At 32.5% G+C, this 25,373-nt stretch overlaps 1 protein-coding gene and 1 long non-coding RNA gene across 2 annotated transcripts; both read left to right on the top strand.

Annotated features, from left to right (window-relative positions):
- The first annotated feature begins 1,633 nt into the window (after positions 1-1,633).
- On the top strand, positions 1,634-4,641 carry LOC114307184 (uncharacterized). Its single transcript, XR_014348956.1, has 4 exons — positions 1,634-2,025; positions 2,148-2,187; positions 2,365-2,541; positions 4,324-4,641. It is a non-coding gene; the product is annotated as an uncharacterized LOC114307184 (long non-coding RNA).
- A 13,960-nt stretch (positions 4,642-18,601) lies between these two features.
- On the top strand, positions 18,602-23,469 carry LOC114307289 (uncharacterized). The gene is made up of 8 exons (XM_082900601.1): positions 18,602-18,979; positions 19,260-19,640; positions 19,735-19,752; positions 19,858-19,947; positions 20,457-20,651; positions 21,055-21,153; positions 21,557-21,751; positions 22,051-23,469. Exons 1-8 carry the CDS (start codon positions 18,677-18,679, stop codon positions 23,272-23,274), a joined length of 2,505 nt encoding a protein of 834 aa, XP_082756727.1. The 5' UTR covers positions 18,602-18,676; the 3' UTR covers positions 23,275-23,469.
- The last annotated feature ends 1,904 nt before the right edge of the window (positions 23,470-25,373 follow it).

The raw sequence follows: 25,373 nt of genomic DNA on the forward strand, positions 1-25,373 counted from the left end.
CTCCATCTATGGCAGACAACGGAAACTCATCGTTGTTCGCCATGGACGGCGATCAGATGAACCTGGAAGACAAGGTTTTGTCTGTCAAGTTTCCCACAGACGGCGCCAATTGTACGGGGAGCAAATATTCCGGCAAGCCCGTACTCCTTTCTTCCGAGCTCCGTTTATGTCCGATCACCTGCGCACAAACAATGGTGAGCTACCCGGCGGTGTGTGGCCGGAAAAACCCTCTGACGATCAAGTTAGCACACACCTTAGGATAAAGAGAGAGAGAGAGAGGTATTTGAATGTAAGAAATTCCTTACAAAGTGTTCATCCGTCGCGTATGGGGGGCGCAGACATACTTATATACCCTCTGCGCCCCATATCCACTCCCAGTCATCTCCTGACACGTGGCTCCGCTATCCCATCCGTCAGCATAAACCTTGCCGATCATCACCTAATCACAACTGCCTGCCTTCTCAGCTGGAGCTCGGCAGCCGAGCTGCTCTATCCACGGCCGTGCTGTGCTTCATACCCAAGCTCTTCACTAGCTAGGCCCAGGAAGGACCGGGCTAGGCGGCATCTCGGCAAAGCCAAGCCCGGGGCATCTCCTGTGGTCGGCCTTTCTGCCGATCAAACGGTTTCCTCGGTTGACCATGCCTTTCCGGGCGCCAGTCAATCAGCTTGTCTGGCTTCAGCCATCCCCTGATCAAGCAGCTCGGTCCAACCGAGCACTGCCTTTCCGAGCTTCTTTACGGTCCGGGGCGGTACACACTTGGCCCAATTCCACCCGAGCCAAGTTCTGGCAGCCCATCTCCGGGCGGATAGTCAATCATCTCGGCCCCATGCACGGTTAGGCTCTCAACCTGCTCGGCCGTTGCCTCGGCCCAATTCCAGATCATAAATCACCCTCTCAGGGGCGCTGCGCCTCGATCCCCGTACATAGTTAGCGAAGTGACAAACGTAAATGCCTCAAGATCACAAACTCCTCTACATATGCACAATTCAGGTTAGATTCGCATCTAAACACTTATAGCCTTACTGAAATAAAAGAGCGAACAAAATTACAAATAAAATGAGTTTTGTCAAACATGATTGCCAATTACAAAAACCTAACATACCATTACAACAAAATGCACCTTTGGCGACCAAAATTGGCGATTAAAAAAATTTAGTCGCCAAAAGTTGTGGAATTGGCGACTAAAATTTTTTTTAGTCGCCAAAAGTACAACATTTAGCTACTAATTTTTTTTAGTCAGGATATATTAATTATTGCCGACTAAAAAAAATTTAGTCGCTAAAAATACTAGAATTGACGACAAAAAAAAATTTAGTCGTCGTATATTGAGTTTTGGCTACCAAAATCATTTAGTGGCTGAATGTAAAATAAAAAATTATTTTTTATCTTTGGCGACCAAACTTTTGGTCGCCAAAAACATATTTTCAGTGACAAAAAATTAGTTTAGTCGCCGAATGTAAAATTAAAAAATTATTTTTTATCTTTGGCGACTAAAAGTTTGGTCGCCAAAAACTAAAATATTTGGAGGGATTTATTTCAAATTTTGGAGGGATTTTATAAAACTAATTGGCGACTAAATGAGATTTAGTCGCTAATGGTGTAATATATATATATATATATATGTGGGGTTCTATACCACAAACAGCGCCTCTGTCTCTCTTCACGTTTCTCTCTCCCTCTCCCTCTCCCTCTCCGCTGCTCCTCTCCCCCTCTCTCACCGCCGCTCACCAGCCGCACCTCCGCCGCTCCTCCTCGCCGTCGCGGGCTACCGGAGCACCGATTCACCTAGATTTGTCCTATTTTCTCTCTCTAAACTCCATAGCCAATCCTGAAATTCAGATCTACACGACACTACCCATTTCAAATCTTCCATTGAACTGAGCTTCAATGGCGAATCTCGTGGTTCTGGTGGTGGTGATTTTGGGTCTGATCAATCGTGGGTATTGCCAAGAAACGGCTCAAGAAGCTCCATGGAGAATCCACACGTTGTTCTTCTCTGCGGAGTGCAACAACTACTTGTTCAGGTTTAGTTCAATTCTTCAAAAAGTGGTGCTAGATCTTTATATGTGTTTTTATTCTCATCAGTTTGGTATGTGATTATGTTTTGTTGTTCTTTTCTTTGGTGTTTATCCCTATCTATTTATAGAAAAGAAGGAATAAAGCATATCTGATATCATGCCTACCAGGTATTTGACAAAATGCCTCAAACTATGGTGGTATTGATTATATGGTGTTTCTGACTTGGTCTTTTTTTCTCAAACAAAGATGTATATTTCTGGAGTTCTGTATCTTTATTACAGTCCTGTTTCTTGAATGATAATAGTTCTTTTTCCTCTATAATTATTCCTTAAAATGCACAACAGGTTCAGTTCATTGACTGAAGTAGAAGAATATTTATTGATTTTAGACTTGAGGCGAGGTTTATCTGTCTAGTGAAAAGAAGGCCTCACAATGGATGCTCAAGCCAGAAAGAAGGCCTTGTATCGTGCTAAACTGAATACAAATAAGCTGGAGAAGCGCATAGAATCTCCTCTTGTGAGGTAATTTGCTTTATCCTTAATTACTCTTATGACATATAGCCCATGCTCCAATGCCAATGCACTAAAACCACAAAATACCCTGACTTCTTGTGTCTATTTGCATTATCCCTCTATGTTGGTATCAATGTCTTGGTGTTGTGTGTAATTGTGTATTGTGCCTTGAGTAACTATTATGCTTCCTAATTTTATTTTATTTTTTAGTTTAGTGGGAAATGATTTGGTAGAGCTGAGTTGTTGGCTTCAAGTATAATTGATGTTTTAGTATTTGTACCAAACGTGTGTGTCACGGAGTTTGTGCTAGGTGTTGAAGTTGTCAATAACATTAGCTTGAAGAGTCAGGGAAGCTCAGGTAATAGGCAAAAAATTACCTCTGAAAGCTAAATCAATAAAGCATGAGAAGATGCACTGCTGTGTCAGAAAATGGGATGCACACACCCAGAATTTTATAGTTTTAAGCTTAAAATGCATTATAAAAACAAAGAAAGCATTTTTTAATTATGAAGGTTTTGAGTCCTTGTTAGGTGAATAATATATATATATTTACATCTTCACAAAAAGAGTGGTTGTTTTCTGGCAAAATATAATGTTAGAATTGGAAAGGCATCAGAGAAGATGGAAGAACAGGTGGGTTAAAAGAAGGTCCTAACTAGAGTTATTTTTCACTTATAGTGGAAACTACTTGTGTGAATAATTTGAAGACTTCCCTGGGTTCATTTTCATGTGCTCATTAGTGTTAACTGTAGCCATTACTCAATGATATGCTAGAAATAGTTTATTTTGCAGGGATTCAAAAGAGTTCTTTAATATTTTCTTGAGAACTAGAGTCTCAAATTGAGAATGAAATAAAAAGTAGAAAAATAATTTCTTAGTGATGTTAAGTGGGAAGTTTTCATGCTTATTGTTTAGTTTCTATGTATTAGTCTTTACTTAACGCATCCCAAGCAACGCCCAAAGACTCTGATGGTTCTTTCTGTAGGTAGAAGTTAGAACTACTATGATTGGTCTAAACTTTGACCCTTATTTCTTCCAATTATGTTATGTGTTCTGCATTGCCATATGCCTTATATTCCCTGGAATGTGAGACTCATGATTTTGTTTATTGGATGCTGTCCTATGTTGTTCATTAGCCATTATTGTCATCACTATTTTTGATCTAGTTATGTTGACCTCCTTGTGTTCTGGAAATGATGCCAACCTTTCCAGTCAGTGTGGAGACTATGCTAATGGAGGGAGCTAATTAGCACACTTTTTAATTAGCTCCAATTGTTTGCACTTGCTAATTGATGCATAGGAATGACACTTTTTATTGATGCATATCACCTCAAGCCCATAATGAGACAGACAATGATGGTATAAATCAGTTTTGTATTTTTAGATTTTTGATGCAATAATATTTGAAACGTTGTCCATTTGTTTATGTTTTTTCAATCTTCTTTGCATGAGATATTCCAATTTGATTTTCCCTAGTTTGGTGGAGTTGTGTTCATTTGGAGAGAATGATTAGGGAAGAGAAGAGATTAAGAAAAGAGAGATCGGAGAAAATGAATTAGTAAATTTTCCCTTGTTTTAGTTGAGAACAAAGTAGATAAGAGTTGAGGGGAAAATATATTTATTTTGTTGTTCCTTGAGTATTGTTTGTACCTAAATTAAATTGAATTCCCTCCAAATTTGTGTTCAATGACACGTGGGAATAATATTTAATAACTTTCTCAATTATTTTTTTCTCTTTTCGTTTTCCTTCTACCAAACAAAGCATAACATTGTTGAGTATTGTTATTGCAGGAAATTTCTGCCCTGAGATGGAACCGTTCTGGAGAAAAGATTCCTTGATAGATAAAAATGAAATTTGCTTGTGTTTAATTCTAGTGACTTGATGAACCAATTTATGTTGTGAATGCACAACTGTCCAAAGTAAAAGAGAGATTTGTGCTGGGAATACAAGTTACGATCACGAGTTTGTTAGTTTGGATAGTATATGTATTTGTTGGATTATACTATATTTATGGATTTTTATTTTGTTGATATGTACGGTTAATAGTTAAGTTTTGTATGTGGTTGAAAATTGAATGGTACAAGTTGTGAAGAAATATTTTTATTGAATGGTTAAGAATTGAATGAATGAATGAATAGATGAATAATTTTGTATATGCATAGATTCTAGATGGCGCAAAAAATATTACAGAATAAATTATAAAAACTAAATGAGACCTTTTGGTGACTAAACAAATGTCACGGGTTGGCTTTTGGCTACTAAAACTTTAGTCACCAATTGTAAAAAAGTAAAACTTTTGGCTACTAAGATTTTAGTCGCCAATTCTCAAAAAGTAAAATTTTTGGCTACTAAATAATTAGCCGCCAAATATACATGCTTAATTGGCTACTAAATAATTTAGTCGTTAAAAGTAAATATATTTATATATTTAATTTTTTTTTTAAATATATGGCGACTTAAAAAAAAATATGGCGACTAAGGTTTTAGTCGCCAATAGGCTACTTTTGGCTACCAAAAAAATTTTAGTCACCGATTGTTTTCCCGACAAACTATAGGCGACCAAATATATTAGTCGGCAAAGCGATTGGCGACTAAAAACAAGACTTTTGTCGACTAAAATTTTAGTCGTCAAAAGTGAAATTTCTTGTTGCGTACATATATGATCTTTCTTTCTTTCTTTCAAAAGTAGAGCCTTTCATTTTTGTGTCCCTTTTTTTTTTTTTTTTGTCTTTATTAACTCCATAAATTGCCTTTTCAGTTTATTTGTATTTATTTTCTTTTTTGATAGAGATGTAAATATATGAATGTGAGATAGATGAAAAGAAAATGGGACATTAGTTTTTCAATTCGAATATAAATTTCAAAAATTATCTTCTATTCTTGAATTTTTTAATTAAAAAAATTATATGAAAACAATGTCTAAAATGCATTTATGATTTTTTAATGTGGTGCCTTTGCCTTTCATTTTTGTGTCTTTTTGTTTTCTTTTGTCTTTGTTAACTCCATAAATTGTCTTATCTTTTTATTTGTATTTATTTTCTCTTTTGATAGAGATATGAATATGTGAATGTGGGATAGATGAAAAGAAAATGAGACATTTGTTTTTCAATTTGAATATGAATTTAGAAAATTGTCTTCTATTCTTGAAAATTAAAAAATATATATTATATGAAAACAATGTCTAAATGATTTATGAATTTTTTTTATAAAAAAAAGTAGGGCCTTTCATTGACATACTTTAAAATTGTTTCATGTGACATACTTGAAAAGAAAAAAGAAAAAAAAAATTTGTTGTTGTCCTTTTGTGTTCTTTTACCTTTATTCAATAATAAGTTTCATGCATCTATTGTCTTCATTTGTATCTATTTTCTCTTTGATGAAAACATGAATATATGAGAGGGACGAATATATGAGAGGGAGGAGATGAAAAGAATTTCCATTAATATTTTTATATTTTTAAAATTTTATAGTGTGTTTTTTGATCTTTTTCCACGTGTTATGAGACAATTATAGTTAGAATTTTTAATTGAATATCATTTCAAAAATTGGGGGAAACAAATTAAATCAATACCTAACATGCATGTGTGGAACTATTTTAGCAAAATGTTTTTATAATTTTTTTAAATAACCTATTTTTTGAAAATAATTTTAAACTATATTCAAAGTTTTATAAAAATAAAAATAAAAAGAAGAAGAAGAAGAAGAAGAAAAAAAAAAAAAAAAGATCAAACTAAAAATAAAATTGCTAAAAAATTGAAAAAGAAAACAAAAATTGAAACTAATATTATGTGTTTCAATTGCAGAAATTCATAATAATTTGTATTCATATCGTTGCAATTTTGATAAATATTTGTTTACAATAATAAGTTAATTTATTATTGTTTTGAATGTTTTACAAAAAAGAAAAAAGAAGAAGATCAAATTAAAACTAAAATTGTTTAAAAAATTGAAAATGAAAACAAAAAATGAAAATAATATTATGTGTTTGAATTTAGGTCTCTTCCATCAAGGATGCTTGTAGAAGAAGAAGAAGAAGATCAAATTAAAAAAACAATGTTAAACAATTGAAAATGAAAAATATATATATATATATATATATATACACATACATATATTATGTGTTTCAATTGCAGGAATTCATAATAATTTGTGTTCATATCATTACAATTTTGATAAATATTTATGTACAATAATAAGTTAATTTATTGTTGTTTTGAATTTCTAATTGAATGTTTTTCTCTCAATTGCAATAACAAATTAATTTATGTTTTCTTTTTGCATGTGTTATGAAAATTAATTTATTATTAAATTTGCTAAGAACATAACTTTTGAATTTATTTAGCTCGGAGTCATTGGATATATGACATCAAAAGAGAGAGTTTTTATACTGTTATTAAAAAAATCATATGTACATAAAATTAAATTTTAAGCACATTCGATGTGACATGGGTATAAAACTAGAAATTGGGTCACTGTTGTGCTAAAGGTACAGTAGTGACTGTTGTGCCTCAATTTGAGATCTTATTTTATTATTATGAGCTTTTAAAAAAAAACTTGATAGAAATTAAAACTTGATAAAAGTTATTTTCAAACACACAAACTTATTTTCAATAAAACTTGATAGGAATTAAGTCCAATTATTAGAAACTATTAATAATTTACCTTTTAAAATAAATTAAATTCAGTTTTCATATAAGGAAAAGGATTAGGAATTTTATTACCATTAATTTTTTCCAATTTTTCTATTTTAAGTTCTCTCCTTCAAATTTTAGAAATTAAAATTTTATTTATTGTTAAAGGCATTTAAATTAAAATTTCATTTCACACACTCTTACTTTTAATTTCAATTTTAATTTTAATTATATGTTTTTTTAATATAAATTTCTTTATAATGATTACTTTCCACCAATCTATTTTAATTATTTTGAAGTGTAATAGTATTTAGGTGAAATGCAAATATGTAGCTAAAATTATTTTTAAAGAACATTTGCTACCCAACATAGGTCTATTGCTAGTGCATAAATAAATCGAACACACAATTTATTTTCTATAAGTAACACTTTATTTTTTGTCAAATTATATAAAGATATATTAAATAAGGATCTTACTAACAATTGTCTCTAGAATACAAGTAAAAGATAAGATATTTGTAGAACAAAATATACTTTTGACTAATTTTACTTTTTAACATTTTTACATATTTTTAAAAGATTTTTTATACATTTCTTGACATTAAATAATATATGAGGCACTTGTTAGTATTTGTCATTAAATAAATGTGATCACCTATGTGTAAGTTTATTAGATTATTAGTAGGTGACCATGTGATATACGAGAATTTATGTTTAAAATAAAAAATTAATTTTAAGTCATAATACTTTGTGTAAAAAAATTTAACAATTGAAAGTTTAACAAAAACAGATTTGCTAATGATTGATAAAAAATTTTGTCACTATATGTAATTTTATGTAAAAGGCTCATAAAAATAATTTTCAAAGTTATAAAAAAAAAAAATATGTATTCTCAACCTAAATTCAAATTCTCAATTGTGTTAATCAAATTTATCAAAATCGTAAATTCCATTTATATCAAAATATTTTTTTCTGAAAAAATAAAAAGAACAAAAAATTCCATAATATACAAATTATGACTTGGTCATGACCCATGGTGTATTATATTATGATACTAGCGTATGCCCGTGCCTGAAGGCACGGTATAAATAATTGTTATCGCAACACTATTGAAATTTAAGATTAAAATGCAATTATAAAAATCTATTTAATAGACTACACTTTACAATTTCAAACACATCAAATATAAAAAAAAAATTAAATATCAAATAATGCACACCAGCCAATACTCTGCAATTTAAAAGAAATTAAAATTAAAATGCACATCAGTTAGTGTTACGCCACATACATTAGAGCCAATGGAGACCAAAGTTATCATGTTCATACTCATTCAGAAACTGATTAAAGATACAATCTGTTCTTGAATGGGATTAAAGTAAAATTGAATCAGTTTCTGCAGATTGATTTTTTTTTTTTTTTTATAAAATATTAAATTAATTAAGTGTAATATAAATAATTTTTAAAATAATAACCTGTAAAAAAATATCTTATCATTCAGAAACTGATTAAAGATACAATCTGTTCTTGAATGGGATTAAAGTAAAATTGAATCAGTTTCTGCAGATTGTAATAGAAATCCAAACAGTAGGTACCCTCATAACAACATAAAAAAATAATAAAACAAACCCATTTCCCTATCCCCATTCCCTGTCACAAAAATCTCTATAACCCTCTTTGTTTTGTGCTTCTTAATTCTTTCTTTTCTCCATTTTCTGATGAACACAACAGGCTAACAAAATCTATTCGGTCTCCTATTATTCATTTGCTTCCTTTATTCTTTCTGTTAAAGGAGACCAAAGTCAAGTATGAACATGTGTTAAAGGAGACCAAATTATGAATATGTGTTAAAGGAGACCAAAGTCAAGTAATGACAATTATACCGTGTAAAGGATGTTGAGTATGAACATGGAGACCAAAGTCAAGTAATGATAGATTATGAATTTTCTGAATTTGGCTGGGTACGGCAGTGGAATAACAGCAAGTGGAGTTTGCAGCAGGTAAGGATGTTGTTGATCAATCAGAATTTTGGAGCAGATAATTGTCAAAACTCGAAGAAGAGAAAAACCCTAAAGCAGAGGGAGACCAAAATTACCTTGCGAAGGGAACAACCAAGGGTGGGAGAGAGGGAAGCTTGCGAGAGGTGATGATGAGCAGCGGCCGTTTCTGCAAATCAGTTTCTACAATCTGATCTGTTCTTGATCATTCAAAAAATACAACATAGAGAGGGAGGAGGACAGGAATACCTTGCGAGTGGTGATGAAGAGGAGCGGCTGGGTACGGCAGTGGAATAACAGCAAGTGGAGTTTGCAGCAGGTAACGATGTTGTTGATCAATCAGAATTTTGGAGCAGATAAAATTAAGGGAACAAACTGATGAGAACAGAGAAGGGAGAGGGATAAACATAGAAGAGAGACGTGTGAGAAGAGAGAGATAAAGATGGAATAGAGGGGAGACGTGGGGAAGGAGGAGGCTGAATCTTTGGGCGGGAAGATATATATTTAGGATTGATATAAAATTAAGGGGGTTATCTGAGCCATCCATGTGAATATACAAATGGATCATGGCCCTTGAAATGTCCTAGTAGGACAAATGTCTCTAGGATATTTTCAAAATCCGTTCTGCTTTATTATATAGATGTGTTACAAAAAATAATATTAATTCTAATTTAAAATAAAATTTTAGTTTTAATTATTTATTTTAATAATCTTATCGTTATCATTCAGCAAAACTGTTACTTGAATACTTATATATAATAAATTTACTTAAATAATTTGTTTATTTTGATAATTTTAGTTCTATTGTGCTATAAAATTGTAATTATCATATAATAAAATAAATTATATCATATATCATATAATTATCATATTATTTATTTTAGTTCTATTGTGCTATATATATATTAAATTATAAGATAGTAAAATAAACAGTTATTTTGATATTAAAAATAATGGTTAAATTAGAAAGAAAAAATTAATAATATAAAACTAAAAGTGATTTTAATTTTTTATTTTATTTTATTTTATTTTTATATTTATATTTATTTAGAAAATAAAAACATGTAGAAGTATAATTATATAAAATTTATTTAAAAGATTAAATACAAATATGTTGTGATTGGATTAAGAAGAAAATACATAAATTAATTATATAGAGTATTAACTTTTGGGATATTTACCAATAAATCTCATCTCATAAATAAGTACTCCAATTAGTTCCAACTTTTTTCTATTGATCTGTTAAATCCTATTAGTGGAAAGTTTCTTTCTGTGTGGTCTTATTTTTTATTTTGGTAGACAATTATACCATTTTATTAATGTGACAAGTATGATATGATACTCTGATATGATAGGTATTAATATGGCATTCCAACAATGTGACACTCTAAAAAAATTAAAAATTTCTTAATATACTTTTTCTAAATGTGACAACATGATGGGTATGATGTGACACTCCAAAACTTTTACTCCAAAAAAAAATAATAACTCCTTAGTATACTTTTTTCAAACATGACAACGTGCCAGGTATGATGTGAGACTTTTAAAAAAAATAAAACTCTTTAGTGTACTTTTCTGAAACATGACAATATGACAGGTATGATGTGACATTTAAAAAAAATTAAAAATTCTTTAGTACTTTTCCCAAACGTGACATATGACACTCAAACATGGCAGGTATAATGTAACACTCTAAAAAAATTAAAAATTCTTTAGTATACTTTTCCTAAATGTGACACTCTAACGTGATAGGTATGATATAATACTAAAAAACGCTTTAGTATACTTTTTCCAAATATGACACACCAATATGGCGGGTAAATGAGCCATTACATATTCAAAATGACTAAATGGATCACAAGAAAAAATATGAGACTATATGGATTACAAGTCCAAAATATGAGACTTATTGGTCAATCTCCCTTAATTTTTTTCAATAGTCTTTTTGAATTATTCATACATATTGTATTTAAATTAAATATAAATGTTTTGTAATAAATAATTTCATGTTAAATAAAAAATTAAATATAAATTAATATTAAGACATCAATAAGATAGACACACACAAAAATATAAAAGAAAATTAATTTTATCAATATTATGCATATAATTAAGCATATTCTGTCGTATTTATTTATTTATTTGTGCATTGAGATAAAAAAAAATTTCAAATGTCATAATAATTAAATTAAAATATCAACTATAAAAAGAAGTCTAATGACAAAACTGAATACACAATGAAAAATAAGTATTTATTAAATAAAGTCCATATAAAAGTTGACTTGAGCGATGCATATAATTAAAAACATTCTATCTTATTTATATAGCAACATAATTTTTTTTTCAAATATCATAATAATTAAATTAAAATATCATCTATACAAAAAGAAATCTAACAACGACAAAACTAAATATACGACGAAAAATATATGAAAAATAAATATTTTTCAAACAAAATTCATATAAAATTGGTTATTATAATTGAAATTGAACTTGTATATAACTTTATATATAAATAGAAAAAACATGCTGATATGGCCTTTTTATAAAAATAAATAAATAAATAGAACAAAAATTAAACTTTTAAAATGTGCCACATAAAATAAAAAAAATAAAAAAAAACTACTTTTATATATCTATATATGATATGGCTTCGTTCGAGAAGTGGGTTGGATTTTTTATTTTTTGATTTTTTGACTATTTTAGCCTAGTGTTAAAAATCTTGTTTGGGTTAGATTTTTTTATTTTTTTGACTTTTATGAGAAAAAAAAGTAAAATAATTATAATTTAAATGTAATATTTTATCTTATTAATTTTTTAATTTATTTTATCTTTTTATGACTATTTTAATTCTTAACCTTATTTTAGATCCATGTCGAACAAAGGCTATATATATGATATGGTAGGGTGACGTGAAATATTTATTAAACATTTGTTTTTTATATGTATAAATTTTAAATTTATTAGTATATTGTTATTTAAATAATTGAAATAAGAATAAAGTTCAATTAGAGAGTTGTACGTATTTGATTCTCAAAAATCTCAAGAGTAAATCTTTCTATATTTGTATACACCTATTTTTATAGGTTGATTTCGAAGTGGATTGACTTTTTAATTTTTTAATTATTTTATTTTGAAATTAAAAAGTTTTATTTAGAATAGATTTTTAAATTTTTATAAAAAAAATAATTATGAGTTAAATATAATATTTTATTATATTTAATAAAAATAACTTACTTTATCTTATATAATTTTTTAGCCCAAACAGGACATATATATATATTAAGAAAATGAGTGGGACATCCTTTCTTAGAGATTCCACAACCTCCAAACCTAAACAGGACATATATATATATATATATATATATATTAGGAAAATGAGTAAGACTTCCTTTTTGGGAGATTCCACAACTTCCAAAGTGGATACACTATTTATGTATGTATGGGCTCACATCATGGTGTAAATCATTTTAGGAGTTGGTCTCTCAACCGTAAATCTTCCCATATTTGTATACACCTATTTTAATGAGTTGATTTCGAAGTGGATTGACTTTTTAATTTTTAATTATTTTATTTTGAAATTAAAATTTTTTATTTAGAATAGATTTTTAAATTTTTATAAAAAAAATAATTATGAGTTAAATATGATATTTTCTATATTTAATTAAAATAACTTATTTTATCTTATATAATTAATTTAGCCCAAACATCCCACCTAAGCAGGATATATATATATATATATATATGTGTGTCTTGTTTAGGTTTGGAGGTTGTGGAATCTCCAAGCAAGGAAGTCACACTCATTTTCTTGGAGATTCCACAACCTCTAAACCTAAACAAGACATATACATATATATATATATATATATATATTAGGAAAATGAGTAAGACTTCCTTTTTGGGAGATTCCATAACCTACAAAGTGGATACACTATTTATGTATGTATGGGCTCACATCATGGTGTAAATCATTTTAGGAGTTGGTCTCTCAACCGTAAATCTTCCCATATATGTATACACCTATGTTTATGGGTTGATTTCGAAGTGGATTGACTTTTTAATTTTTTAATTATTTTATTTTGAAATTAAAAAGTTTTATTTAGAATAGATTTTTAAATTTTTATAAAAAAAATAATTATGAGTTAAATATGATATTTTATTATATTTAATTAAAATAACTTATTTTATCTTATATAATTATTTTAGCCCAAAAACCTCACCTAAACAAGACATATATATTAGGGGTGCAACTCGGGCGGGCTCAACCCGAGCAACCCGAGCCCAGCCCGAGTTTTTTTAGGGCTTGGGCAACTATATCTTGTAATCTGGACGGGCTTGGACAGATTTTTGATGTCCGAATTGCAATTCGGGCTAGGCTTGGGCAGAACCAATAGCCAACCCGAGCAACCCAAACCCGAATTGAATTTAATATATTATATAAATTATATAATATATAATATAATATATATATATATATAATTTAATAAATTATATAATATATATAAATTAAGTAAAAGAGTTAGTCTTAATTTTTATTTTTTATTTATTTTTTGGTTAGTCTTCTATTAAGTAAAAGAGTTAGTCTTAATTTTGATTTTTTATTTTTTTTTGGTTAGTCTTCTACCATTAGATTAGCATCTTTTATGTCTACCCTTAGATCTTGTAACACACGGATTTGTTCTTCCCAGTGGGTCACCCATCCTAGAACTACTCCAGCCTAAGCACGCTTAACTGGGGAGTTCTAATAGGGATTTCACCACTGGGGAAGAGGCCTCGATGCTATATAAGGGTCCAGGTTTTTACTTTTATAGCCCAAGAATTCCCCCTCCATTCCTGATGTGGGACACCGGGGCCTTACAATTCACCCCCCATAAGGCTGCACGTCCCCGTGCAGTAGCCTGCCAGCTCGCAAGCCCGCCCACATGCACCGAGAGACGCCAGGGGCCCACACTCGGTACTCCGGAGAGTCGGCTCTGATACCATTTGTAACACCCCGACCCTTCATACGTCATCGATATTGTCCGCTTTGGGCCACGCCCGCACGGATTTGTTTTTCCCAGTGGGTCACCAATCCTAGAACTACTCCAGCCTAAGCACGCTTAACTGGGGAGTTCTAATAGGGATTTCACCACTTGGGAAGAGGCCTCGATGCTATATAAGGGTCCAGGTTTTTACTTTTATAGCCCAGGAATTCCCCCTCCATTCCCGATGTGGGACACCGGGGCCTTACAGATCTACCTACAGGTTTCTGGACTCAGGCAATTCGGGTTAACCCGAGTTCAAAATACAAAGCTTGGGCCGGGCTTGGGCAGCAATGCACGGGTTCATGGTCGGGCTTGGGCGGGCTTGGGCACTGCCAAATACAATTCGAGTCGGGCTTGGGCAGACCCCCAACCCGACCGAACCCGCCCGAGTTGCACCCCTAATATATATATATATATATATATATTAAGAAAATGAGTGTGACTTCCTTTCTTGGAGATTCCACAACCTCCAAACCTAAACAGGACATATATATATATATATTAGGAAAATGAGTAAGACTTCCTTTTTGGCAGATTCCACAACCTCCAAAGTGGATACACTATTTATGTATGTATGGGCTCATATCATGGTGTAAATCATTTTAGGAGTTGGTCTCTCAACCGTAAATCTTCTCCTATTTGTATACACCTATTTTTATGGGTTGATTTTGAAATGGATTAACTTTTTAATTTTTTTAATTATTTTATTTTGAAATTAAAAAGTTTTATTTAGAATAGATTTTTAAATTTTTATAAAAAAAATAATTATGAGTTAAATATGATATTTTCTATATTTAATTAAAATAACTTATTTTATTTTATATAATTATTTTAGCCCAAACATCCCACCTAAACAGGACATATATATCTATATATTAAGAAAATGAGTGTGACTTCCTTTCTTGGAGATTCCACAACCTCCAAACCTAAACAGGACATATATATATATATATATTAGGAAAATGAGTAAGACTTCTTTTTTGGGAGATTCCACAACCTCCAAAATGCATACACTATTTATGTATGTATGGGTTCACATCATGGTGTAAATCATTTTAGGAGCTGGTCTCTCAACCGTAAATCTTCCCATATTTGTATACACCTATTTTTATGAGTTGATTTCGAAGTGGATTGACTTTTTAATTTTTTAATTTTTTTTTTTGAAATTAAAAAGTTTTATTTAGAATAGATTTTTAAGTTTTTATAAAAAAAATAATTATGAGTTAAATATGATATTTTATTATATTTAATTAAAATAACTTATTTTATCTTATATAATTATTTTAGCCCAAACACCCCACCTAAACAGGACATATATATATATATATATATTAAGAAAATGAGTGTAACTTTCTTTCTTGGAGATTCCACAACCTCCAAACCTAAACAGTACATATATATATATATATATATATATATATTAGGAAAATGAGTAAGACTTCTTTTTTGGGAGATTCCACAACCTCCAAAGTGGATACACTATTTATGTATGTATGAGCTCACATCATGGTGTAAATCATTTTAGGAGTTGGTCTCTTAACCGTAAATCTTTCCATATTTGTATACACTTATTTTTATGAGTTGATTTCAAAGTGGATTGATTTTTTAATTTTTTAATTATTTTATTTTGAAATTAAAATTTTTTATTTAGAATAGATTTCTAAATGTTTATAAAAAAAAATAGTTATGAGTTAAATATGATATTTTATTATATTTAATTAAAATAACTTATTTTATCTTATATAATTATTTTAGCCCAAACATCCCACCTAAACAGGACATATATATATCTGTTAAGAAAATGAGTGTGACTTCCTTTCTTGGAGATTCCACAACCTCCAAACCTAAACAGGACATATATACATATATATATATTAGGAAAATGAGTAAGACTTCCTTTTTGGGAGATTCCACAACCTCCAAAGTGGATACAGTATTTATATATGTATGCGTTCACATCATGGTGTAAATCATTTTAGGAGTTGGTCTCTCAACCGTAACTCTTCCCATATTTGTATACACCTATTTTTATGGGTTGATTTCGAAGTGGATTGACTTTTTAATTTTTTAATTATTTTATTTTGAAATTAAAAAGTTTTATTTAGAATAGATTTTTAAATTTTTATAAAAAAAATAATTTTGAATTAAATATGATATTTTATTATATTTAATTAAAATAATTTATTTTATCTTATATAATTATTTTAGCCCAAACACCTCACCTAAACATGACATATATATATATATATATATAGGGTCCAGCTTCTGTCCAGTCCGGGATCGGACTGGACCGTGCTGTTGGGCCCGTGGGGGTCCACCACGGGTCCCGTTTTGAAAATCTAAACCGTTCAATGTGCAGAACTCGTCGAGTACTATATGTTTATAAAAAATCACGTTGATTGGATATCGATAGCTATGTGATCAAATCAGTTTTGTATAAAAAAAAAATGGACGGTGAAAAAATTAACGGTTGATAAAAAATTGTTTTGTTCACATAGCTATCGATATCCGATCAACGTGATTTTTTACAGGCATATAGTACTCGACGAGTTCTATACATTGAACGGTTCAGATTTTCAAAACGGGACCCGTGGTGGGCCTCCACGGGCCCAACAGCACGGTCCAATCCGATCCCGGACTGGACAGAAGCCATGGCCATATATATATATTAGGAAAATGTAAGGCTTCCTTTTTGGCAAATTCCACAACCTCCAAAGTGGATACATTATTTATATATGTATGGGCTTACATCATGGTGTAAATCATTTTAGGAGTTGGTCTCTCAACCGTAAATCTTCCCATATTTGTATACACCTATTTTTATGGATTAATTTCGAAGTGGATTGCCCTTTTAATTATTTTATTTTGAAATTAAAAAGTTTTATTTAGAGTAGATTTTTAAATTTTTATAAAAAAAATAATTATGAATTAAATATGATATTTTATAATATTTAATTAAAATAACTTATTTTATCTTATATAATTATTTTAGCCCAAACACCCCTCCTAAACAAGACATATATATATATATATATATATATGTCCTGTTTAGGTTTGGAGGTTGTCAAATCTCTAAAAAAGGAAGTTAGTATATATATATTAGGAAAATGTAAGACTTTCTTTTTGGAAGATTCCACAACCTCCAAAGTGGATACACTATGTGCCATTTTGGGAAGAAGCTAAAAAAAAGCTACCTTGCCGAAAACGCCAATTGTTGCATTTGGCAAGTGACAAAAAAGCTGCCTTGTGAAATTACCTAAATACCCTCCATGTTAGCAAATTACCTAAAATTCCAAAATTTGGCAAGGGTATATTGGTCATTCTATTTTGATTTGATGCCATAAATAAATATTAAACCAAAAATAAATATAAAAAAAACTACTAATTTTTTACCAACTTTCCAAATCACCTCCAAAAAAGCCAAAAAACTTGGTAAAAAACCAAAAGTCAACTTTTTACCAACTTTCCAAAACACTCTATGTATGTATGGACTCACATCATGGTGTAAATCATTTTAGGAGTTGGTCTCTCAACCGTAAATCTTCCCATATTTGTATACACCTATTTTTATGGATTAATTTCGAAGTGGATTGCCCTTTTAATTATTTTATTTTGAAATTAAAAAGTTTTATTTAGAGTAGATTTTTAAATTTTTATAAAAAAAATAATTATGAATTAAATATGATATTTAATTAAAATAACTTATTTTATCTTATATAATTATTTTAGCCCAAACACCCCTCCTAAACAAGACATATATATATATATATTAAGAAAATGAGTGTGACTTCCTTTTTTTAGAGATTCGACAACCTCTGTAAGACTTCTTTTTTGGGAGATTCCACAACCTCCAAAGTGGATACACTATGTGCCATTTTGGGAAGAAGCCAAAAAAAAAGCTACCTTGCCGAAAACGCCAATTGTTGCATTTGGCAAGACTTCTTTTTTGGGAGATTCCACAACCTCCAAAGTGGATACACTATGTGCCATTTTGGGAAGAAGCCAAAAAAAAAGCTACCTTGCCGAAAACGCCAATTGTTGCATTTGGCAAGTGACAAAAAAGCTGCCTTGTGAAATTACCTAAATACCCTCCATGTTAGCAAATTACCTAAAATTCCAAAATTTGATAAGGGTATATTGGTCATTCTATTTTGATTTGATGCCATAAATAAATATTAAACCAAAAATAAATTAAAAAAAATCAGTTTTTTACCAACTTCCCAAATCACCTCCAAAAAAGCCAAAAAAACTTGGTAAAAAATCAAAAGTCAATTTTTTACTAACTTTCCAAAACAACCTATAATGTAATTTTGAAAATTGAATTTTTTTAAAATATAATAATTATATTACCAAAAAAAAATTGAATTTTCCAAAACTTTGGTACCATTATTTTGGTACATAGGAAGAGTATATATATTCATCTTTGGGACAGAGGGAGAGTAAATATTTTCATCTCTCTCAAATCTCACTTCTTTTCTCTGTCACCATTGATCGATGGACAAAGCAGCAAAGTGGTTTCGGGGCGTCTTCGGCCTGAAGAAGGACCACTCGCCGTCGCAATCGGCGGCGAAGCCTCCGAAGAGAAGATGGAGCTTCGTCAAATCACATAGAGAAAGGGACCGCACAGCTACAAAAAACACCACCACCGATGACGCCGTTAATCCGAGCAAGCACGCCATCACGGCGGCGGAGAAGATAACGAGCAGCGGGAGGTCCAATGCCACTATCGCTACATCCGCGGCTTACGTTAGCGAATGGGCAGTGATTACGATACAGGCGCACTTCCGAGGCCACCAGGTTTGTTTTGTATATTCTGCTATTCTGTTACGCTAGTTCATGAATATGAATTAAGTATCATTATATTTTCTTTATTCCTTTTCAAATCTTTGAACAAATAGATTTAAATAGTGATTTAGAAAGAAAAATAGAAAAAGTATCCATTCATATTTGAATTACATTTTCTTTTTCTTTTTTTTTTGGAAAAGGATTAAGTAAAATGCTTCTATAAGTGTACCTTTTTAATCAAGTGGATACTGAGAAGTTGGTTTGATGACTCTGTTTTGTGGGTAATTTGAAGGCAAGGAGAGCATTGCGAGCATTAAAAGGACTGGTGAAGCTACAGGCACTGGTTAGAGGTCACATTGTGAGGAAGCAAACTGTGGAATTGGCACAGATCCTGCAGGCGATGTATCGAGCCCAAGCACGTGCTTGTGCTAGGCGGGCTCAAATTTCTGAATCCCCACATTCAAGCAATAAGTCCTCTCAATTCCAGGCAAGTTTCAATCTTGCCTCCAATTATTTAAATATGATTTGTCTTATATTAAAAAAGAAGTTTGTCCCATCTAAAAAAATGATTTTTTTCTTTACAAGAACATTTCAAGACAGACTGAAAAAAATTGAAAAGAAGAAAAATGGCCAGAGAAAGTGTTATAAATTGTGGCTGGTAACCATGCCCACATAATGGCTCTGGCCAAACACTTTCTCTGGCCATTGGTTACATGACCAGAGTCCCAATATCTGATATTTAAGTTAAGGTATTCACTATTGTCCAGTGGGGCACTGCTGTAGTGGTGAGCCATTGTTTGATTGCCTTTCTGTTTTCTTTGCCATCTGATTTTAATCAAGTGAATACTGAGAAGTTGGTTTGATGACTCTCTTTTGTGGGTAATTTGAAGGCAAGGAGAGAATTGCGAGCATCAAAAGGACTGGTGAAGCTACAGGCACTGGTTAGAGGTCACATTGTGAGGAAGCGAACTGTGGATGTGGTACAGCGCCTGCAGGCTTGGTTACGAGCCCAAGCACGTGCTTGTGCTGGGCGGAACCAAATTTCTGAATCCCCACATTCAAGCAATAAGTCCTCTCAATTCCAAGCAAGTTTCAGTATTCCCTCCAATTATTTAAATATGATTTGTCTTATATTAAAAAAGAAGTTTGTCCCATCTAAAAAAATGATTTTTTTTCTTTACAAGAACATTTCAAGACAGACTGAAAAAAATTGAAAAGAAGAAAAATGGCCAGAGAAAGTGTTATAAATTGTGGCTGGTAACCATGCCCACATAATGGCTCTGGCCAAACACTTTCTCTGGCCATTGGTTACATGACCAGAGTCCCAATATCTGATATTTAAGTTAAGGTATTCACTATTGTCCAGTGGGGCACTGCTGTAGTGGTGAGCCATTGTTTGATTTCCTTTCTGTTTTCTTTGCCATCTGATTTTAATCAAGTGAATACTGAGAAGTTGGTTTGATGACTCTGTTTTGTGGGTAATTTGAAGGCAAGGAGAGAATTGCGAGCATTAAAAGGACTGGTGAAGCTACAGGCACTGGTTAGAGGTCACATTGTGAGGAAGCGAACTGTGGAATTGGCACAGATCCTGCAGGCGATGTATCGAGCCCAAGCACGTGCTTGTGCTAGGCGGGCTCAAATTTCTGAATCCCCACATTCAAGCAATAAGTCCTCTCAATTCCAGGCAAGTTTCAATCTTCCCTCCAATTATTTAAATATGATTTGTCTTATATTAAAAAAGAAGTTTGTCCCATCTAAAAAAATGATTTTTTTCTTTACAAGAACATTTCAAGACAGACTGAAAAAAATTGAAAAGAAGAAAAATGGCCAGAGAAAGTGTTATAAATTGTGGCTGGTAACCATGCCCACATAATGGCTCTGGCCAAACACTTTCTCTGGCCATTGGTTACATGACCAGAGTCCCAATATCTGATATTTAAGTTAAGGTATTCACTATTGTCCAGTGGGGCACTGCTGTAGTGGTGAGCCATTGTTTGATTGCCTTTCTGTTTTCTTTGCCATCTGATTTTAATCAAGTGAATACTGAGAAGTTGGTTTGATGACTCTCTTTTGTGGGTAATTTGAAGGCAAGGAGAGAATTGTATCGAGCCCAAGCACGTGCTTGTGCTAGGCAGGCTCAAATTTCTGAATCCCCACATTCAAGCAATAAGTCCTCTCAATTCCAGGCAAGTTTCAATCTTCCCTCCAATTATTTAAATATGATTTGTCTTATATTAAAAAAGAAGTTTGTCCCATCTAAAAAAATGATTTTTTTCTTTACAAGAACATTTCAAGACAGACTGAAAAAAATTGAAAAGAAGAAAAATGGCCAGAGAAAGTGTTATAAATTGTGGCTGGTAACCATGCCCACATAATGGCTCTGGCCAAACACTTTCTCTGGCCATTGGTTACATGACCAGAGTCCCAATATCTGATATTTAAGTTAAGGGATTCACTATTGTCCAGTGGGGCACTGCTGTAGTGGTGAGCCATTGTTTGATTGCCTTTCTGTTTTCTTTGCCATCTGATTTTAATCAAGTGAATACTGAGAAGTTGGTTTGATGACTCTCTTTTGTGGGTAATTTGAAGGCAAGGAGAGAATTGCGAGCATTAAAAGGACTGGTGAAGCTACAGGCACTGGTTAGAGGTCACATTGTGAGGAAGCTAACTGTGGATGTGGTACAGCGCCTGCAGGCTTGGTTACGAGCCCAAGCACATGGTTGTGCTGGGCGGACCCAAATTTCTGAATCCCCACATTCAAGCAATAAGTCCTCTCAATTCCAAGAAAGTTTCAATCTTCCCTCCAATTATTTAAATTTGTCCTTTTGATATGCAGCATTCTGTTTACGGTGTGCTTTTCTTTTAATAAGTAATGAATTATCAAAAATGCTTTTTCAGTAAGTAACAAATCAATTGCTAGCTGCATTGAATGCACAAAATTTCGGTCTTACATTTGATAGTCTAATTTAGAAATTGGTTCATATTACTCAGTTTCTCAAATTCTTTTCCAATTTTAGCAATACAATGAGTTGCATCACTCGAATCATTTTGGTTGACAAAATATATCTTGTATATGCTTGCAGGGCCCTGCAACTCCTGTGAAATTTGAACGTGCCATATCATCAAAGATTGCAAAACATGACCAGTCACCAATGCTTCTCAATGGCCCACAATTCTACTCGGCTTCATCAAGGAGTGGTAGCCCTAAGAGAGGTCCATTCACTCCCTCTAAGAGTGACGGATCAAGAAGCAACCTAAGTTGTCACTACCCCAATTGCATGGCTTGCACTGAATCTTCAAGGGCTAAGGTGAGGTCCCTCAGTGCTCCAAAACAAAGGCCTCAATTTGAGAGCTCTGTTTCATCCAAAAGGTACTCAGTTCATGGGTATGGTGAGTCCAGATCAAGCAGCCTAAGGGTTTCCGCCAACTTTGCAAACAAAGCTTATCTGGGGTCTGGTCGTTTGGAGAGGCTTGGAATGCCTGTGAGAGACGAAGTTCACTCTTTATGCCCTTTAAAGTCTATGCAAGGCAACACTGAGGAAAGCCCTTTCTGCACAGCCAACAATGGCCCACAATTCTACTCGGCTTCATCAAGGAGTGGTAGCCCTAAGAGAGGTCCATTCACTCCTTCTAAGAGTGACGGATCAAGAAGCAACCTAAGTTGTCACTACCCCAATTGCATGGCTTGCACTGAATCTTCAAGGCCTAAGGTGAGGTCCCTCAGTGCTCCAAAACGAAGGCCTCAATTTGAGAGCTCTGTTTCATCCAAAAGGTACTCAGTTCATGGGTATGGTGAGTCCAGATCAAGCAGCCTAAGGGTTTCCACCAACTTTGCAAACAAAGCTTATCTGGGGTCTAGTCGTTTGGAGAGGCTTGGAATGCCTCTGAGAGGCGAAGTTCACTCTTTATGCCCTTTAATGTCTATGCAAGGCAACACTGAGGAAAGCCCTTTCTGCACAGCCAACAATGGCCCACAATTCTACTCGGCTTCATCAAGGAGTGGTAGCCCTAAGAGAGGTCCATTCACTCCTTCTAAGAGTGACGGATCAAGAAGCAACCTAAGTTGTCACTACCCCAATTGCATGGCTTGCACTGAATCTTCAAGGCCTAAGGTGAGGTCCCTCAGTGCTCCAAACAAAGGCCCCAATTTGAGAGCTCTGTTTCATCCAAAAGGTACTCAGTTCATGGGTATGGTGAGTCCAGATCAAAGCTTATCTGGAATCTGGTCGTTTGGAGAGGCTTGGAATGCCTGTGACAGGCGATGCAATCTGGCTCAATGCTGGCCACTGGAACAGATTCTAGAATAGTCTTTTTTTCTTTTTCTTTTTTCCTTCCTATTTTTAGAATTGGTGTCCAAGCTAGTTTACGTTTACCTCAACTAAAATGCCTTTTGAGGGTTTTGAGTCCTCTTGTTTATCAAATTAATCTTCCTAACTAATGTACTTAGCTACAGTTTTTTGTCCGTTTTGCTAGGTGAATCTATGTTTATGCTTTAGGGTTAATTTGAATCTAACTAATTGTTATGAGTTCTGTATGCACTTCATAGACTTAATTTTTAATGAGTAGCAGTGCAGGTTCTGCACTCAAGAGCTGGTAGTTGTTTGACAGTTACTAGGTTTTGATGAAAAGCTAGTTATTTTTTGAAAGTGAGTTCACCTTTGATATGTAGATTTATTATTAAGAATCTGGATCCTTTTTAGGCTGTGATTGGTTTATGGATTTGGATAGGGATTTAAAAATGAAAAAGAAAGGGAAAGGAAAAAATAGGTCAAGTGTCAATGAAATATAGTTACATTTCACACATCTTCCACACACTTTTTTCTTTTTCCTTTCCAAATCTCTACTCAAATCCATGAACCAAATACAACATTAGTAGTCCACCTATAGAGCATCATGTACTGTCCCAAAACAAAAACTTACACACAAAAAAATAGAGCTCCCTTTTCATCTTCCCCTTTTCAAAACTTGTCCCGATCTAACTCCAGTAATGCTCGAAATTGCCCATACTTGTCCAAACTCGACTGGCCAACTTAAGGTATTTAGTTCAAGTGCTATTCAAATTCAATAAATTTAGCTTATGTTAAGCACGTGTTAATTACAAAAGACTGAGTTGTGCAATTGAACTTAATTTTTTTAAACTTTTTTTTTTTGTGTGCTAGAAAACTAGAATCTATTTTTTGAGTTGATTATAATTTGTTTATAAACCAAAAAAACTCATTCGGAATTTCACAATCTAAAAAAGAAGGTTATAAACAACAATAACAAAAAATAAATTATTCATAAAAACATGTTGCTTAACTAGTTAATAAGAATCAAACAACACGTTTCAAATATCGCACAAAATAGATTCAATTGTTAAAGTAAATTATATTTATAGTATTGCTCTAAATATATTATTTTCAATTTCAATTTCCTTCAAACTCGTGTCACATTGGTTAAACATTTGCTCTTGAAGACAAGAAATGGGAAGGGGGCCATGCAAACAAAAAAAATTTCAGTGCTCTATTCTAAACCATTGTAAGTAACAGGATAGTCTCAAACACAGGGGGGCCACAGCCCCCTATAGTCTACACTATGGTCCATTCCAGCACATTGGCCCCCACAATCATCGGGACCAACCATGTAGTCCACATGGACTCGGTGGTGGGTGCGTATGTGTTGCCTCTGCTCTTTGTGCCTCCTCTTCTCTCCAGTTCTTCGTTTGCCATTGTAATTTGAATTGAAATCTCAGGCACAATCTATACATACAAATTGTACTTATGAATCGATATATAAAAAATAAAAAATGAAGAAAGTTGAGAAGTGACTTGGAAGGGGTGTGCATCGACTTGGAAGTGGTGTGCAGTGAACCGTGTGGACCTCGAAGTCTATATTTGGACGTTGTGGTTGTGATAGTCTGTTCTCAGCTTTAGGAAAGTTGAAATCTTCATACATACTTTTGGGTTGTCAGTTCTTTGTTTGGGTCACTTTTTGGGAGATCATTTGCTATTCTCAACCTCACCATTCTATCTTGAGCTGTTATGTACTTAGAAAAAAAAAAAACAAATATATGTATATTTTTTTTTTTTGTTGGACACAATTATTAAATCCTTAATTGTAACACAAAATATCATTTTTAAGAATGAATAATTTGGTAGTATTATTTTTAAGGTGTCATTTATGAGTCTGTTAGTAAAAGTTCTAAGATTGGTCAGTGAATGATTTTTTTTCCTTGTTACAGTGAAGGTAGTTTCTTGTTTTCTTTGCCATCTGATTTTAATCAAGTGGATATCGCGAAGTTGGTTTGATGACTCCCTTGTGTGGGTAATTTGAAGGCGAGGAGAGCATTGCGAGCATTAAAAGTACTAGTGAAGCTACAGGCACTGGTTAGAGGTCACATTGTTGTGAGGAAGCAAACAGTTGATAC

The sequence above is a fragment of the Camellia sinensis genome, chromosome 13 (assembly GCF_055761805.1).
Source record: "Camellia sinensis isolate YWXY chromosome 13, ASM5576180v1, whole genome shotgun sequence".
In the NCBI taxonomy this organism is placed as follows: domain Eukaryota; kingdom Viridiplantae; phylum Streptophyta; class Magnoliopsida; order Ericales; family Theaceae; genus Camellia; species Camellia sinensis.